The 18365-nt window shown below is 44.2% G+C and overlaps 1 protein-coding gene across 1 annotated transcript in view; it reads right to left on the reverse strand.

Moving 5' to 3' along the window:
- SEMA3A (semaphorin 3A) overlaps positions 1 to 18365 on the reverse strand; it is a 223325-nt gene that overhangs the window by 144027 nt on the left and 60933 nt on the right. The window contains exon 2 of the mRNA XM_033148345.1: positions 1954 to 2111. Within this exon, the coding sequence (XP_033004236.1) occupies positions 1954 to 2111 (158 nt within the window). The remainder of the gene's footprint in view (positions 1 to 1953; positions 2112 to 18365) is intronic.

Below are 18365 nucleotides of genomic sequence, written 5' to 3' on the forward strand. Positions count from 1 at the left end.
TCAGCTGGACTGCAAGAAGATCAAACCTATCCATTCTCAAAGAAATCAGCCCTGAGTGCTCACTAGAAGGACAGATCCTGAAGTTGAGGCTTCAGTACTTTGGCCACCTCATGAGAAGGGAAGACTCCCTAGAAAAGACCCTGATGTTGGGAAAGATGGAGGGCACAAGGAGAAGGGGACGACAGAGGATGAGATGGTTGGACAGTGTTCTCGAAGCTACTAACATGAGTTTGGCCAAACTGCGAGAGGCAGTGAAGGATAGGCGTGCCTGGCGTGCTCTGGTCCATGGGGTCACGAAGAGTCGGACACGACTGAACGACTGAACAAAAACAACAACAATGCATGCTGGGTGGCCATCTGTCACGAATGCTTTAGCTGAGATTCCAGCATTGCAGGGGGTTGGACTAGATGACCCCCAGGGGTTGCTTCCAACTCTAAGATTCTATGAACATGATTAGCAACTTGTGCAAATCTTAAAGCCACAAGAATGATCCACTAGCCTGAGAATCGGCCCTTACCATTCATATTTTGTTTAGCAGATGCTACAAACGAGGGCTAAGCCAATAAGGCAGGCATAAGCAAACTCCAGCCCTCCAGATGTTCGGGACTACAATTCCCATCATCCCTGACCACTGGTCCTGTTAGCTAGGGATGATGGGAGTTGTAGTCCCAAAACCTGGAGGGATGGAGTTTGCCTATGCCTGCAATAAGGCTTCTGGGTGGTGAAATAGATTGTTTAGCTGTAACTGATACCTGACAGTCATACAAGTGGTTCACAAGATGACCAGACGTCTTGGAAATTTTAAAAATTATTTAGCTAAAGAGAAGACATACTTGTGTCTACTACTGAGCAAGAAAACTCCCAATGTATACCTGCTCTATCACTTCAGTTCCTTCTGGCCAAGCATGAAGATGAAGAATAACAGTGAGGAAGCTATACAGATGAGACCCCCCCCCCCCCCCGCAAAAAAGCAGGAACAGATAAACAATTTGTCATTCTGCTGTGAGATATATTTGCACAAATTCATATTTAGGATCCAGGTAGGGTGATCTGGGGAGAGGTGGAAGGAGACTAGGCTAGCATATGGCTTGTCCACACAGGTACATAGGGAGGTCAGACAAGATCATAGGCAATATTTTTTTAACTTTTTATGCTCTACTATATACAAGGGACCCAGGTGGCGCTGTGGGTTAAACTACAGAGCCTAGGGCTTGCTGATCAGAAGGTCGGCGGTTCGAATCCCTGCCACGGGGTGAGCTCCCGTTCGTGGTCCCAGCTCCTGCCCACCTAGCAGTTCGAAAGCACGTCAAAGTGCAAGTAGATAAATAGGGACCCGCTCCAGCGGGAAGGTAAACGGCGTTTCCGTGCGCTGCCCTGGTTCGCCAGAAGCAGCTTAGTCATGCTGGCCACATGACCCGGAAGCTGTCTGCGGACAAACGCCGGCTCCCTCCGCCTATAGAGCAAGATGAGTGCTGCAACCCCCAGAGTCGTACGCGACTGGACCTAACGGTCAGGGGTACCTTTACCTTTTATATACAAAGTACAATGTTGCCATCACACATTTCCTTGGCCCTGTGTATCGTGCCAGCAGCTGTACATGGGAGTTGGGGCGTCCAACGCAAGAATCACTTACTTCAAAAATCGGTGTTTAATTCTAGGCTTCATGTATGTCCAGAAACCGTATTCACGGATATGGAAATCTTTTTCCTAAATGCTGGTGTGTGTGAGCTGACTGTAATTACTCACTATTGAGGGAAATGCACTCTGAAGACTCGGAGGCACTTCCATCCCTTCTTAATTTATAGGTTGTATCCAGAGGAAATCTGCCCCTCCAGTTGTTTTAGAATACAGCCCAACCCCAGCCAGCAAAGAGTCATGTTCCACAACATCTGGAGGGCACCAGGTTGGGAAAGGCTGTAATATACCTAGATCAAACCTAACTTGAAAAGTACCTTTTGATATTCCTTGATGTTGACTAGGTTGAAAGAAAATATGTGATCCTTTGCTCCAACGAAGAGTCTACTTCGCTCCTCATCCAAAAGGAATGTGTGGTAACTGGAACTATTGGTCAGTCCATGGAAAGTGATTATATTGTTGGATTCGTACATTTCTGCAGGATGAAAGACAAGAAACTTTCAATTAATTTGATGAACAAAGACCTTACCTCTAATCTAAACAATCTTTATTTTGTCAGAATATTGATGTTACTATCGGAACGGTGATGCTTGATACTGCTTTAGCTTTTAGCTCATTATTTTACATCTTGCATTTTCTACCACGTTGTCTTATTATCTGTGGCAAACTTGACACTAACACACACACACACCGGTCTCTTGTGCTCCATTCTACATCATTGTTGCAGCAGACCCTGCGGCATCACTGCCCACTGCAGCCGAACCGGTTCTGCTACCCTAAAAGAGCCTCTCTTGTTATATTGCAAGACACATGGGGTTTCTCAATAGGAAGGCAAACAGAAATTATCTACAGTACTCCCACTGGAGGAGACTCTTGAGAGTCCCATGGACTGCAACAAGATCAAACCTATCCATTCTTAAGGAAATCAGCCCTGAGTGCTCACTGGAAGGACAGATCCTGAAGCTGAGGCTCCAATACTTTGGCCACCTCATGAGAAGAGAAGACTCCCTGGAAAAGACCCTGATGTTGGGAAAGATGGAGGGCACAAGGAGAAGGGGACGACAGAGGAAGAGATGGTTGGACAGTGTTCTTGAAGCTACTAACATGAGTTTGGCCAAACTACGAGAGGCAGTAAAGGATAGGGGTGTCTGGCGTGCTCTGGTCCATGGGGTCACGAAGAGTCGGACACGACTAAACAACTAAACAACAACTCCCACCAACATTTAAAGCACTGTTTCCTCCAAATAATCCAGAACTGAGCTTTGGTCCCCAAAGTGTTTAAGAGATTGGTCTCCAGCAGCCTTAACAAAGCACAGTTCCCAGGATGCTTTGGAGAAAGTCATTTGCTTTAAATGCATGGTGTGCATGTGGCCTGTGTTGTCCATTCACACAAGTAAGGCATGGGGAGAGTTTGTGTGATAAGGAGTTTCAACTCATACCCCCCGCCCAACACTCTACCCCTGCTGTTGGAGGCAGCAAGGACAGACCTTGGCAATAATCCACCCTGTGCAAGGCCAACATTTGATGCCCAGCCCTTGTGGCGCTGGCTTAATCCAGACTTTGAGAAGGAGAGGCAAGGCTCTGACAGGAACATAGAGGCTTCCTACCTCCTTTCCAAAGCATGGTAAGCACTTGGCTGGCTTTGGGAAAGAGGCCAGAGAACTCTAAGACCCTGCCAGAGCCTTCAAGCCTCCTTCCTGAAGCTGTACAAGGCACTTACTGGGCTTTGAGAAGGCGCCCTCGGCTGCGTGCCCAGGGTGGCCACACTGCTAGCAGTACCCTAAATCCGCCTCTGGGGCAGTATGCCTCTGAGAACCAGTCGCAGGGATTCCACAGTGGGACGGCTCTGCGGCTATCTCACAGGCATCTGTTGGGCCCCTGTGAGAAGGTCTAGATGGGCTCTAGATGGCCTGATCCAGCAAAGCTCTTCTTCTATTTCACACCACAGGGTTTGGTCATCTTTCAGCTTTTAACATTGTGTTTTTTTTAAACATAGCTATTCAATCAATGCCTGCTGGAATACCCATGAAAGGCAACTGAAGAGCACAGCAATGCCACAGTTTCAATTGATGCAAATTGCAATCAACTTCAGTCCACTCCGTAAATTAATTAGTTTCAATGCATTGTATTATCTAATCTTGATTTTTTTTTTCAGCACCACGAGGACACAAGCAATACCAAGGGAAAACTCAAATGCTAACGATAAGACAAGTTTGGGGACAAGCAAAGATGGCCTTTTTAAACAATGTGGGAATATGTTTTATAGGTGCCTTTGCACCTGGTTGTTTATGTTTATTTATGTTTGCCCTGTGAAATCCTTCCGCCCTTGGAAGGAAGGGTAAAAAGGATCCGACAGGCAGCTCACTGCATGGATCTTTCCGCAGTTCAAAAAGGCGCTCTAGTTTTAAATAAGGTAACGGTCGTTAGTCTGTTTCCCCCGCTTAAACTTAGCACAGTAACAGGATTGTAATTGGTTGATATGCTTGTTATGACGTTGGTTGACCCTTCATAAATAGCCGCCGCTCCCTGTTGTGTGTGGAGAAAGCGCGAGGCAAGCCGAGTGAGAACATCGTTGCGTGGCAAGCATAGAGAGAAAGAGAAACTGAAACCAACCACGCAGGGTAGCTGAAGGCATCTTCACCAGACTGCAGTCTCCTTTGTATTATTTCATTTCATTTTACTTTTAAAACCTTTTATTTGGCCGTCTAGTTTTTTGGCCATCTCTTAGTTTAATTCTTCTTCTCCTCCGGAACCTTTGGAACTCACAGACGCTAGCAGAGAACTTCAGAGGCAACCAACTATCCGAACTCACAAGCTAACCTTCAGATCGTAGCCGGCGGACCCTTTTCACGGCACGGTGGGGAGCAGGAACTCCAGCATTACCGCCGTCCCATCTGCTGGCTACCCCCCACAAAACAATGGCTAAGTTGTATAACAGGACCAAACCAGGCAAGAGCCCCAAATTAGAATGCCTTTAATGAATCCATCGGTTAAGATCTTGAAATTTGCTGATGAACAAACAGTTATTGGGGCTTATCCAGGAGGACGATGAATCTGTGTATAGGAGGGAAGTAGACCATCTTGTTTCGTGGTGCACCGAAATAATTTGGTACTAAATATACCCAAAAGACAGTAGAAATGGTAATTGATTCAGAAGGCACTCTTCCGTCTGCCACCACTTTCCATTCTTGGTAACATGGTTGTAGTAGTAGAGTCCTTTAAGTTCCTGGGCTCTATAATTTCTATAACTTAAATTGGTCAAGTAACATCAATAGTATTATTAAAAAGGTCCACCAGACGGCTGTATTCCTGCGTCAACTAAGGAAATTTAAATTGTCCCAGGAAGTGTTTGTTCCAATTCTACAGGGGCATCATTGAAACTGTTCTCTGTAATTCTATAACAGCTTGGGTACGGTACAGCCTCAAGAGAGACAAGAAAAGGCTCCAACGGCTGTAAGAATTGCAGAAAGGGTATTGGGGTTAGCTTGCTATTGGTTAGTACCAATAGAGACAATTATGCTACCCGAGTTAGGAAGAGAGCAGAGAGAATTGTAGCAGTCCTTTACCATCCCAGTCATCATCTGCTTGATTTACTTCCATCTGGACGTCGCTACAGGAGTTCATATACATATTTTCCCTTGTATCATTAAATTGTTAAATTCATAGTTGTTTAGCTGAAGGGGGGGTAAATTATGGGTGGGGTTTCCTTGCTTCTTTGTATTGTGAGAGGAACAGTGTCTTGTATGTTACATTGCAATGTAGCTGAAACAAATTCCAAGTATGTTGGAAAATGTACTTGGCCAATAATAATTATTCCTATTCCTATTCCTATTCCTATTCCTATTCCTAATGCTGATCTTCTAGATCTCGTTTTAAGGATGGAGACATGCTGGTGAACATGACTTGTACAAACATTGCCCCACCTGTTGACAAAATCATTCACGGACTTCCTCCATGCTTTCCCCAATTATTTCTCCTAGTGACTGTAACTGTACTCCAGCACTTGCTGTAATTAGACAAGGTTCGTTTCTGGAAGAACAGTTTGAATATCATTTCCCTCCATGTCACAGGCTTTTGACGTGTTGAGAAAAGAAACCCTCCCCCCCAATCCCACCCCCTCTTCCCCCCTTCCTCTCCCTAACGTCTCAACAACCAAAATTGATCTGTAAAAATGTTACATGGAAAAATACGAGAGACATTGCACACACCATTTTGTAAACCAAGAAAATCTTTAATAATTAAAAAATGGAGGCTAAGGAATTAAAAATGGAGACTCATAAGCTGAGCTTAAAATTAGAGACTTTGGACCAAACTAGACAGGGTAATAAAATCATCTCTTAAAAATTTCTGCAAACAGAATTTCCTCCTCCTGGGGGAGGGGGGAATAGGGTGATAAAGATTAAAACCCCATCCCACAGTTTAGTATTTTTCATCGAGGAAATGGTATGTGTGGTGGGAAGGTTGAACACTCAAGCTCAGGCTTCCTCTACCCTCGGCCCCCCAGATGTTTTGAGACTACAATTCCCATCATCCCTGACCACTGGTCCTGCTAGCTAGGGATGATGGGAGTTGTATGACAAAAACACCTGGCGGGCCGAGGTTGAGGAAGCCTGCTCAGGTGGTATTCAGGTTTTACTCACTGTAGACTCATTGAACATGATGAAGTCATGTCCATTGATGTCAACAGGTCTACTCTGATGTGTATCTGAAGAAGTGTGCATGCACACGAAAGCTCATACCAAGAACAAACTCAGTTGGTCTCTAAGGTGCTACTGGAAAGAATTTTCCATTTTGTTAGGTCTACTCTGAGTAAAACCTAGCTGAATACCAGCCCCCTTCTCCTCCCCATCCCAGTTGCTGCTGCAAGATATTGTCAGGCCTACTGAAATGGAACAAAAATGGCTGCAAGAAAGATTGTTGCAACTCAGTCAGTATTTACAAGTCCACTAATTTAAAGAGTTTCAGGAATTGTCTGCTTTGATGAAATCGCTTTCTGCTGATAACTTTCTGTTTTTGTTCTCCGATGATCTAGTTTGACAAAAATGTAAGCTGTACACAAATCCCACTACTTATTAACATAATTAAATTCCTTCTTGTCTTAAATGAGAATTGGATTTGGTCCAAACATATTACAGTAGTTGATCAAGAAAAACAGCAGCAGATATTAGGTGCATAAGTTAAAACTTGCTTGTGACCTAAACAGGCAGGCTGTGACAGTTGCACTCATTTCCCCATCCTCCCTGCTTTGCTTCTGGCACTTTTCCTCATTGTTATGTTTCTTCTAGTATTAGATAAAGGATCAGTCAAGAAAGACCATTGCGCAATCACAACGGGGGATTTTACTAAATTGCTTCTGATACCTTCCCATTCAGATATTTCCTCCTTCAATTCCCAGGCTTTTGTTTTACTGACAGTTTATCCAGTGGGTCCTTCCTTACTACCTGCAGAACCTTAACTTCATTAGCATGCTATTCTGCCTGGCAATTAGATCTGTAGGTGTTAATTAGACCACTTCTCTGGCCATTTCCTTAGCTCAAAGGTATGAAGACCCTGCAGGGGGACACAGAGATGTAAAGCCTGTTTCTTCCTCCTCCCTCTTTCTCTTTCACCAACTTAGAGGTGTAAACATTCTTGGATGCTTGCAAGATAAGACCTCAGTCATCTCACAGGGGATGGCTGCTTGAAGCCTTTACCCTTTTGTGATAAGGCGGTTTCTCCCTCATAGAGAGCAGTGTTGTGGTGAGGGCCAGCAAGCCATCTCCATTGCTGTGGCGGAATAGTATAGATGGCCACAGCTCCGGTTGGGCTTGGGGGTGTTGTTAGGGAGATTGACATGCTTTTTGTTGCAGTCTTCACAGGTTTTCCAAACCTATCAGCTGATCCCCCATTCCCACCACCCTTCTGAGTAATACCCCTCCCCACTCCCTCACTATATTTAAGGGTCTGGTGACTTCCGTTTCAGTGTATCTAAAGAAGTGTGCATGCACACGAAAGCTCATATCAAGAACAAACTTAGTTGGCCTCTAAGGTGCTACTGGAAGGAATTTTTTATTTTATTTTGTTTTGACTATGGCAGACCAACACGGCTACCTACCTGTCACATGTATCGAGTTGTGATGGACAGCCAGCAGCCTATATATATGTGGGTCAGCCTTGTGACTGACCGCCCTCTTGGCTGCATGCTGCGGATCACCCGCCACCCCCCTGTGTTTAGGCCTCTGTGTTGACCTTGCTATGCCTGTCATGGGGTCGTCTGCTTTTGGGGCAGGGGCCTGGTAGGAATTTTGCCAGTTGGCTGATTGGCTGTTGCCATCTGGTTTTCCGCCTACTGCGTAGCAATTAGTCACAACTTGTAAGGTTGGCGGTTAGGCATTGGTTATAAATTGGTTGGTGGAGAGGCAGGGTTGGCTGTGGCTGCCCCTCCAATGCTGCTGCTGCTGCATGGGGAATTCCGTTATCCAGGGGCTCGCCATGCTTTTGTCCGTATCCCCCGGTTGGGGGCCAGGGCCCACACAAGAGCCCCTGGGAGCATTAGGGGAGAGGCGAGGGTCAGACCCCCCGGCTCTCATTCTCTCCCCAAAGTGTTTTCCCCCTTTACTGACTTCCACAGGCAGGTGGATGTCAGTTCTGGTCCCCAGTGGGACACATAGTCTGAACCAATGCCTAAGCAATCACTCACATATTTTGTATTTTAATAGTTGTGGCCAAAATTATGCCAAAAAGCCTTAAACTTAAATTTCTATGTGAAGTGTGTTTCGTTTGAGGGGTGGCTTGGGGACCTTGACACGCAACAGTTGGAAAACAATCACAGTGTTTTGGACTATGAGTATAGACAGAGCCGTCTCGTCGTAGGGGCTGGGTGGCGCGGCCTGCCAGGGCGCCGGGCCCCCCAGGGGCGCCCCGCAAGCCCGCCGGCATACCGGGCGCCCCCTCCCCAACACGCCCCCACCCCCACAGGCGGGCGGGCGCTCGCGCGGCGGTGGGCAAGCTGCAAGCCGGCCGCCCTCTGAAGCCCCAGCTGGAGCACTGGGAAGGGCGCGCAAAGCCCCGCACCGCTCCAGCGCCACGCCCCCTCATCCCCCGCTCGCCCACCCCGCCTCCCGAGGGGCGACCAGCGCGGGAGGGAGGCGAGCGGAGAGGCGGCACGCCGGGGCGCCAGAGGGATCACTGCGCCACGGCGGCCAATCTCCTTAAGACGGCCCTGAGATGATGCTATTTGGATGTTAATGTGTTGTTTAAAGCAGCAGAGGAATGTCTGGGCGATGATTAGAACGTTTATCATAAGGGTGGCAAGGAGCCCTTGGATTTTATGCCTCAGGCACCAAATCTCCTTGGATTCTGCCCTGAATTCAAATGAGTAGAATCAGATGGCAAAGTGGGTCGGGAGCTTAGAATAATAAGCAGCACAGTGGCTCATGTGATCCTCTACACATTGAGTATAAACGCGAAGGGCACGTAGCCAGATTTGCATGTTGTCGAGGGATTCAATCATTATCTGTTTAGTGCCTAAAATGGCATGGGGGCTGTTAAATATGGCACACAGCCAAAAGATCGACAAGACACAGAGGGTGCAGGGAAGTGGATCAGTCAGGGCGAGCAAGGAAAAGCAGGCACGCTTTCAAGGGTGTGTTTTAAGTACAGCAAAATGCTCAGCCGTTTCTAGTTTACCCCACCCAGTTAACCCTCAACGACTGTGCAAGCCACAGGTGGCTCTAGGGATGCTCAACTGGTGCAGTCGCATCAGGGATGGAGCTTCTGGAGTGCTGCAGCATAACCACTGTTATGTCCAATAGAAGGTGAGAGGTGCGGGGACCACACACACACACACACACACACACACACCGGACTTGGCCATTGCACAGGGCACCCCTGAAATCTGAGATGCCAAGGCCTCACTGTTGTTTCTTAACAGCTTTGCAGCGACTCCACCCGTCTTGGGCTGTATATACTGAGCTACCAAGCACGAGCAATTCTGTGTCCCTGAAGTCAAAGTAAGGCATACATTTAATAGGCTCTCTGTTTTAAAGAAGCAAACACGTTGAAGAGTTTTAAGTCAGAGACGGGGAACATGTGGCCCTCCAAATGGCCAATGGAGCTGTGGCCCAACACCATGGGGAGGAGTGTAGGTTCCCCACCTTTGGGTCTGAAGCACTGAGCCAATGATATTTAAAAAGGTAATTCCTAATACTGAGCAGGATAATCAATGTCCCTGAAGAACGTATGTTGGAATCGTTCTGGAATCTTAATCAGACCCTCCCAGCTGAACAGTTGCTTGACTTTTCTTGACTTTGAAGGCGATTTTTTTTATTGACCTCAGAAATCTACGTGTCTTGCAAGTGATGATTTGCTTCAAATACGTATATTTATGTGAGAGGACTGGGATGAACACACGTGCTCAGCAACCCTTAGGAGTCCATACAATGACAGCAGCCACCACTCATCTTGTCTGTAGGTAATCACTATCCTCAATAAACCAGCTGGCCTAGAATGGCCCATGTCCAGGTTCTCTCCCAGGAGTGCAAGTCTGTGACTTCGCCCCCACTCCATGACCTTCCTATCAGCGCCATTTCCTAGGTTGGAGTCTGGTTCAGCCATCCCTGTTCTGCTCTTTGATCACATATCCAGCACATTGAGAAAGCGTCGTTTTAATTATCCTGAAGGCCAGCTGAAATTCACATCTTCCAAGTCTCCTGATAACTTCTATATATTCTCAGCTGCAGCAGAATTTGGATGAATGTCAGTAGTGGAGAGAACGACAGCATGGGCTCAGTCCAGAGGAGGGCTTTGCAAAGCAGCCTGCTCTGCTGTGGTAATACACTTGACTTGAAATTCACAAAAGAAGGGGGAGATTTTTGCTTTGAGTCACAGACCTACGCAGAACTGAACTAGATGCCAAGTTTCAAACACGAGACCCAGCTCATTTCTCTGTTAAGACAAGGCTGGAACATCGGCCATCAAGGAAAACCAATTCTGTGACAGGGTGCAATCTGGAATCAGGATGAAAGACAGTTAATGTAATAGCTTGTGGGCTTGGGGAGGTTTTCCTCCACATACTGTTTAACCACAGACTTCCTGTGTTTTGCACATCATGGCTTTTAAAGAGGCTTTGGCTGAAACCAACTTTTGCTTTTCTTTTAAGCCTGTTTGTGATCAGCATTCATCAGGCTACAGGCACTTCAAATCCTGGCAGCATCTAGAGGTGGACCCCCGCTTTCCCACATGCATGCCTGATGGACAAAACATATGACAAGACAGACTGACATGATTCCTCTGTTGTTGGACTGCAACACTTTACAGGCTCCCAAGAGAGTAGGACTTGAATTGTTCGATCACTTTTCTATATTGAAACATTACAACAACCACCCTGACATTGGAAACTACCATGCCCTTGGGTTAGCCTTCTGTGCTCTACTTTCTTAATGGGCAGTTTTCAAATTCTGAGATTCCACTCAGCAGTCTGGATTGGTAAAGTCCACCATGGTCTATCACACTATTCGCTGAACAGACTACCTGGCTTTTAGCCAAAAACGAGGTTGGGGTGGGAGGCATGGAACACGACTATAAAGAAGAAGAAGAAGAATAAGAAGAAGAGAGAAGAAGAAGAAGAAGAAAGATAGATGATAGATAGATAGATAGATAGATAGATGTTTATTCGGCATTTGCGCCCATCTTACAATACAAAGGAAGAAGAAGAAGAAGAAGAAGAAGAAGAAGAAGAAGAAGAAGAAGAAGAGAAGAAGAAGAAGAAGAGGAGGAGGAGGAGGAGGAGGAGGAGGAGGAGGAGGAGGAGGAGGAGGAGTTTGGATTCGATATTCCGCCTTATCACTACCCGAAGGAGTCTCAAAGCGGCTAACATTCTCCTTCCCCTTCCTCCCCCACATCAAACACTTTGTGAGGTGAGTGGGGCTGAGAGACTTCAGAGAAGTGTGACTAACCCAAGGTCACCCAGCAGCTGCATGTGGAGGAGCGGAGACGCAAAACCCGGTTCCCCAGATTACGAGACTACCACTCTTAACCACTACACCACACTGGCTCTTGTTTGAGTCTACTAATGGGGGGGATAACAACAGAAGCACTTCTTAAGCAACAGCACTGTTGCCACATCAACAGTTTGGATTATTAGTTTTAGAGTCCCAATATTACTGACTCCAATTGCACCCTCTTCTCTTTTCACCACTGCCTGGGAGCAGCATGGGGACAGAGCCTTCAGCAGCCCCTTCTCACCTTAGGTAGCAGTAACCTGCCTAATGTTCTCCACGTTTAACCTAGTTTTGAAGAATTAGAGAGTCAACCCTTCCCTTAAAGAATAAAATAAAATGGGACAACGTCTCCAGCTGTTTAATGTACTCTCCTATTCATGTTTTCTTGTTGTTGTTGTTGGGGGGGGGGTTTGCCAATGATTTGCTGCCCAAATTATTATTGTGCCTACGTTAATGCTGTGCTTAACAACAACCCTGAAATCTCATATGTTCACATAAGAGTGCAAAAGTTCTCATATTGTTGAACAGGGGGGCTTTTTTTTTCTTTTCTTCCACACACGCAAAAATCATCAGTATATTTAGCCACACTGCATGCAGAATTGATCCATTTTAAATGGTGCTCTGCCAATTCCTCCCCGCACCACCGCCCCCCGCCCATTATCTACCAATTAATGATAAATATGGCAACATGGGCTCCGTGTGGAATGGTCTCCATGGGTCCTAGATTTGCTGAGAGTAACCTATACAGACCTGAGGTGGGGTGGGTGGGACCCCACAGCCTAAGGCACCAGGCATTCCCACTGACTTGATTTCTTTCAGCCCAGCTTGTCCCTCTCTTGCTCTTTCTTTGATATGCATGCAGGATGTAAGATAGTACACAGATTTATGCCACAACAGCAGCAAGAATCCTACTAGCTAAAAACTGGAAGACAGAGGAATTACCAACGATTGAAGAATGGCAGGTGAAAATGATGGGCTATATGGAGCTTGCTGAACTGACCAGGAAACTCTGAGACCAGAGGGATGAAACGGTGGAGAAAGACTGGAATAAATTTAAAGTATAAATTTTATACTTATGGTGCTGGAGGAGACTCTTGAGAGTCCCATGGATTGCAAGAAGATCAAACCTATCCATTCTTAAAGAAATCAGCCCTGAGTGCTCACTGGAAGGACAGATCCTGAAGTTGAGGCTCCAGTACTTTGGCCACCTCATGAGAAGAGAAGACTCCCTAGAAAAGACCCTGATGTTGGGAAAGATGGAGGGCACAAGGAGAATGGGACGACAGAGGATGAGATGGTTGGACAGTGTTCTCGAAGCTACTAACATGAGTTTGGCCAAACTGTGAGAGGCAGTGAAGGATAGGCGTGCCTGGCGTGCTCTGGTCCATGGGGTCACGAAGAGTCGGACACGACTTAACGACTGAACAACAACAACATATTTAAAGAATTATGCTAAGATTTGTATTTAAAACAACCAGGAAAAAATAGTTAGGCAGCTGATATGGAAGTTAGATAAGACGTAGTTATAGATAAAGTAATGTTAAGGCGTTAAAATTAAGAGAAAGTTGTTTTTTATATTAACATTAGATTATAAAAAGGTAAAGAAATTACTAAAGATGATTTACAAGGAAAGCAGATGGAGAGAGGAAGTCAATATACAATGTTATAAAATAGGGTTGGTTAGATAGATATAATTAATTGTTTTTATTAATCTTTTTGTTGTGTATTTTGTTGTAATTTTTTTGTTGTATGTGTTGTTTGTTTGTGTTTTCATAAAAATCAATAAATTTTTTGACAACAACAACAATGATGATAATAATAATAATAATAATAATAATAATAAGATAGTACACAGATAAAGAGCTCTGCAGGCTGCAGCCCCTCATCAATTTTTCCCATGGGTCAACACCCACCATAAGGAGAAAGGCTCCCCTCCCCTGACTTAGAACCAGTTCACACAGAATGTCCAATAAGTGATGAATGTTCCAATGATCGTGCATGGATGTGCAATCAATCACAATGCAAAAAGTTCTTTATGACCTAGGTGGACTAACAAAGGGCCTCTCCAAATTCAACAGGATTTGTGCTCATGATGTTATTGGGGCAGTTAGACAAGGCTGTGTTTTCAATACTATTTGTACCTGAAAAGGCTTTAGGGTGACCACACTGCTTCATTTGCAAGAGGTGCATTTCCCATGGCGTCTTCCTAAAATTCTAGTTACAGGTAGGTAGCCGTGTTGGTCTGCCATAGTCAAAACAAAATAAAAAAATAAAATTTCCTTCCAGTAGCACCTTAGAGACCAACTAAGTTAGTTCTTGGTATGAGCTTTCGTGTGCATGCACACTTCTTCAGATACCTACAATTCTGTTACTTTTCACACCATATCCCCCCCCCCTCTGCTTTTATTGTCCCTCTTGGTGGCAATAATGCACGACAGAACAACCAATGAAATAAAAAGATGGTCGAGGATAGATGCATCACTAATGCACTATCATTGTGAAAAGCAACACTAGCAAAACAAAAATCACCACAGAGATGATAGAGTGAACTTTTTTCTGACAAGTTTTGTGCAATATATTTTCACTTTCTCTCAAAAAAGATGTTTTGAAAATAAATAAATAAATAAGATGTGGCTGCATGGTTAAGGAAGCCAGACAGCAGTCCAGTTTTTCAACCTTGTTGTTCTGCAATTTCACATGTGGCATATAGGAGATCTGTAAATATGGGGTGGCATTCAATTTTGTTGTACTACATACAATGACAATAAAGTGTCTGTCTGTCTGTCTGTCTGTCTAAATAACTGCACATGGGCCTCAAAGTGTGGGAAGTGTGGCTCAGCTGAGTGTTAGAAGCTGAGATATGAAAGCCAGGAGCTAAAAGGAACCTTAAACATAAGTTATGGTCGCAACAACGGAATGGCTAGGTGCACTTTTTTATAACAAGAATACAAAGCTGAAAATGAATAAACTGCAGCTAAAGTATTGTGTTCGTTTTTCACATGGTCTAGTCCTTTCCCTGCCCACCCCCCTAATATTCTTAAGAGGGTCTCTTCTCCTGTCTTCAGAGAGTAGCTGGAAGTGGGGAGGCAGAAAAAAGTCCTCCTTTCCTTCCACTCTGCAGTTTTAATCTGAAATATTAGGCATGGTACTGCGCCCAAAACTCAGAAACTGCTTGCCCTAATGAAATTCGCTGTCGCAAAATGCACCTAGAACAATGGGAGTTTTGAACACTGCTTACTTCGATGCATCTACATAGCACATGATGCAAACCTTGAGCAGTTGCTCCATTTGATGAAGTCGTAAATGGGAAGTCAGTCTTCTCTACTCACCACTGCTGCCTTGAAAAAAAAAGGTATTTCCATAGACACTGCAATGTTCTGATTCTAAATGGACATTCATTTAATCTATGTTTCCATCAGACAGCCAAAGGACTGAAGCGATAACATTTTTTTGAAACTCAGCCAAAATTTTCCGCCTGCTGGGATAATTGCCTCTTGGCCCTTCCAGCAGAGTTCAAATTCAAATCTCCCACTGGTGGAAAAGCAACCTTTGGAAATTTCTTTTCCCTTTACAAAAATGAAAAACAATTTTTTTTAAAAAAAATCAGCGAACCAAATCTCAATGAAGTAAAGTACAAAGACGTTACTTAATATTAGACTTTGGTCAATGCTATGATCACTTCTACAAGAATGCACTGGGAATTGATGACTAACCAACCAACTTCTTTTACAGTAGTTGGAATTTTTAAAATATACATCCAGTTTCTTGCTGTCATGTCAGAACCTTAAGTATTAGTTCATCAAGACATCTAGGCTTTGCTCAGCAACTATACCCATGGATAATTATCAGTCTTATTATGATCCATAATATTATTCCTATTATTCAGTCATTGATTGCATTTGTTTGTCTAAAACTTGCATCATTTTTATCACTCAGCATATGGTAAAATAATATTCAATATTTATGAAAGCCTGAGCATCTCCTAGCTTCTAGTCTTCATAGCTGTGCTGAAAATGTGTGCGTGTGGTTTCTGCTAAACTCTTAAAAAACACAACATTTAGTTTTTCAGCACAATTCTGCCCCGCCCTCCCAAAAAACTGCCCATCTACATTGATTTATGACCTGCCTAACCAGGCATCTCCCATCACCTCCTGGCAAATAGAAGGGGAAGAAATGGAGACAGTGAGAGATTTCACTTTCTTAGGTTCCATGATCACTGCAGATGGTGACAGCAGTCACGAAATTAGAAGACGCCTGCTTCTTGGGAGAAAAGCAATGACAAACCTAGACAGCATCTTAAAAAGCAAAGACATCACCTTGCTGACAAAGGTCCGTATAGTTAAAGCTATGGTTTTCTCAGTAGTAATGTACGGAAGTGAGAGCTGGACCATAAAGAAGGCTGATCGCTGAAGAATTGATGCTTTTGAATTATGGTGCTGGAGGAGACTCTTGAGAGTCCCATGGACTGCAAGAAGATAAAACCTATCCATTCTTAAAGAAATCAGCCCTGAGTGCTCACTAGAAGGACAGATCCTGAAGTTGAGGCTCCAGTACTTTGGCCACCTCATGAGAAGAGAAGACTCCCTGGAAAAGACCCTGATTTTGGGAAAGATGGAGGGCACAAGGAGAAGGGAACGGCAGAGGATGAGATGGTTGGACAGTGTTCTCGAAGCTACTAACATGAGTTTGGCCAAACTGCGAGAGGCAGCGAAGGATAGGCGTGCCTGGCGTGCTCTGGTCCATGGGGTCACGAAGAGTCGGACACGACTGAACAACAGCAACCAGGCATCTACGACCCAATCTTTTATTTTCAAAATTGTGGCTTTAAAAAACAACAACAACAAATGCTTTAAAGCAAAATGGTGCAAGCAAAATATGGATGGGTGAAAGTTTTATGTATTGATTGATTGATTGATTGATTGATTAATTAATTCCAAATTGTAATATTTACAAGCAGTTAGCGAGGAGTTCCACATACCCACGTATATATTTTGAATGAGAGTGTAGATGTTAAACCAGTGTACACAAAGGCATCACTGTGGCAAGATCCCTCCCCCTTCTGTGTATTTCTCAACAGAACTCATTGGCACATAATTCCTGTTGACACTCCATGCAAACCTAAATCCCAAATACAGATGGATTACATCTGCAAGAAGAACTGAGAATCAAGAATGAGTCAGTGTTTTCCTGTAATACCAAAGAAATACTTGGGGATTAAATGGCTCCCTGGAAGAATTTCCTAGATACCAAATAAAATAGTTTTCTGCGATTCTCTTTTACTAATATTTTTGTGAAAGGTAAGACTACAATACACTGTAGTTACTTCCTAACATTCTCTATTGTACACGTTTAAACAATTTTAAAAATATTTTAGAAGTAATCCTCATGCCACCCTTCAATTATACGACTCCCGTCTAACTCTCCAGCAGGTGGTATCCAAATCATTAAGGTTCTCTCGTGATAGATGAAAAGATAAGAATATATATGCACATAACTGAAGACTAGAAAATGGGATGCTTTTACATCAGATACATTGGAAACACACCCTTGTAGCAAATGCCAAACACTCCATTTCAAACACATTGGAATGTTTCCTTCTCACATGGAGCCAGCCTTGGATTAAGAAGGACTCAGAAGATTTGGGTTGCAGTCACAGGACAGTTTCTTCCATTTTATTGACATTGCCCCAACTGTTAATAGCTGCATTATATTTCACACACTGTAAAAGCCACACTTCCAGAAATGCAGTTTAGACCTCGTTTATGTGTCATTTGCTTCCAGATAAAATCCATTCGGGAGTGAAAAACGGCACAAAAGAGAACAGAATTTGCTCCTGCAGAAGTACAGGGCTTATGAGCTCAGGGATCTCAAGCAATAGCTTTAGGAGCAGATTTGAGAGGAGACACTATTTCCCTGCCTATTTCTCTGTGTCATCTGCAGAATGAGCAAGTGTGAGTGTCATCTTGGGTCTTCACCCTGGGCGGCTATGGAGCAGAAGCATTTTTCAACGAAGTTGCTTCAAGCCTCAATCTCTGACAGCTCAAAAACAAATAAAAAGAGGGGAAGGATTTGCATTGCAATATCTAATCTGGTCTGCTATGATGGCTATGTCACGCCTTTTACACAGGTGGCCAACACAATACTCAGGAAAAAAGAGAGTAACGCAGACCGCAGCCAGCTCAGTGTACTGGTCACAGCCGTCAACAAGGCATTAAACCAATTGACAAAAGCATGAAAAGGGCAGCTCAGTAACGGAATGCCTCAGATAAAATACGAAACCGTGTATATCTCTGGATAGAAATGTATTAATTATGTAACTAAACTGACAATATCATCAGACAAAAAGTATACATAGATATTTCCTCAGAGGCAAAGCCTACATATGCTTTAAAACATCAAAGTGCTGATTCAAAGTGCAATATACAAAGTGCAATATACAAAGTGCAATATAATGTTAAAGATGGTTATACAGACCTTGACGAAACTGCTGGTGAAACGTGAAGATTTGAAGCTGGCCACCCGTCGGGGGGACATACCCACACGTCTGAATGACTTTGTATAACCTTCTCCAACATTGGGAAGATAGACCCATACGCCTATAGACTTTTGAATCAGCACTTTGATGTTTGAAAGCATATATAGGCTTTGCCTCTGAGGAAATATCTATGTATACTTTTCGTATGATCATATGGTCAGTTTAGTTCCATAATTAATACATTTCTATCCAGAGATATACATGGTTTTGTATT

The sequence above is a fragment of the Lacerta agilis genome, chromosome 5 (genome assembly GCF_009819535.1).
Source record: "Lacerta agilis isolate rLacAgi1 chromosome 5, rLacAgi1.pri, whole genome shotgun sequence".
Lineage (NCBI taxonomy): Eukaryota > Metazoa > Chordata > Lepidosauria > Squamata > Lacertidae > Lacerta > Lacerta agilis.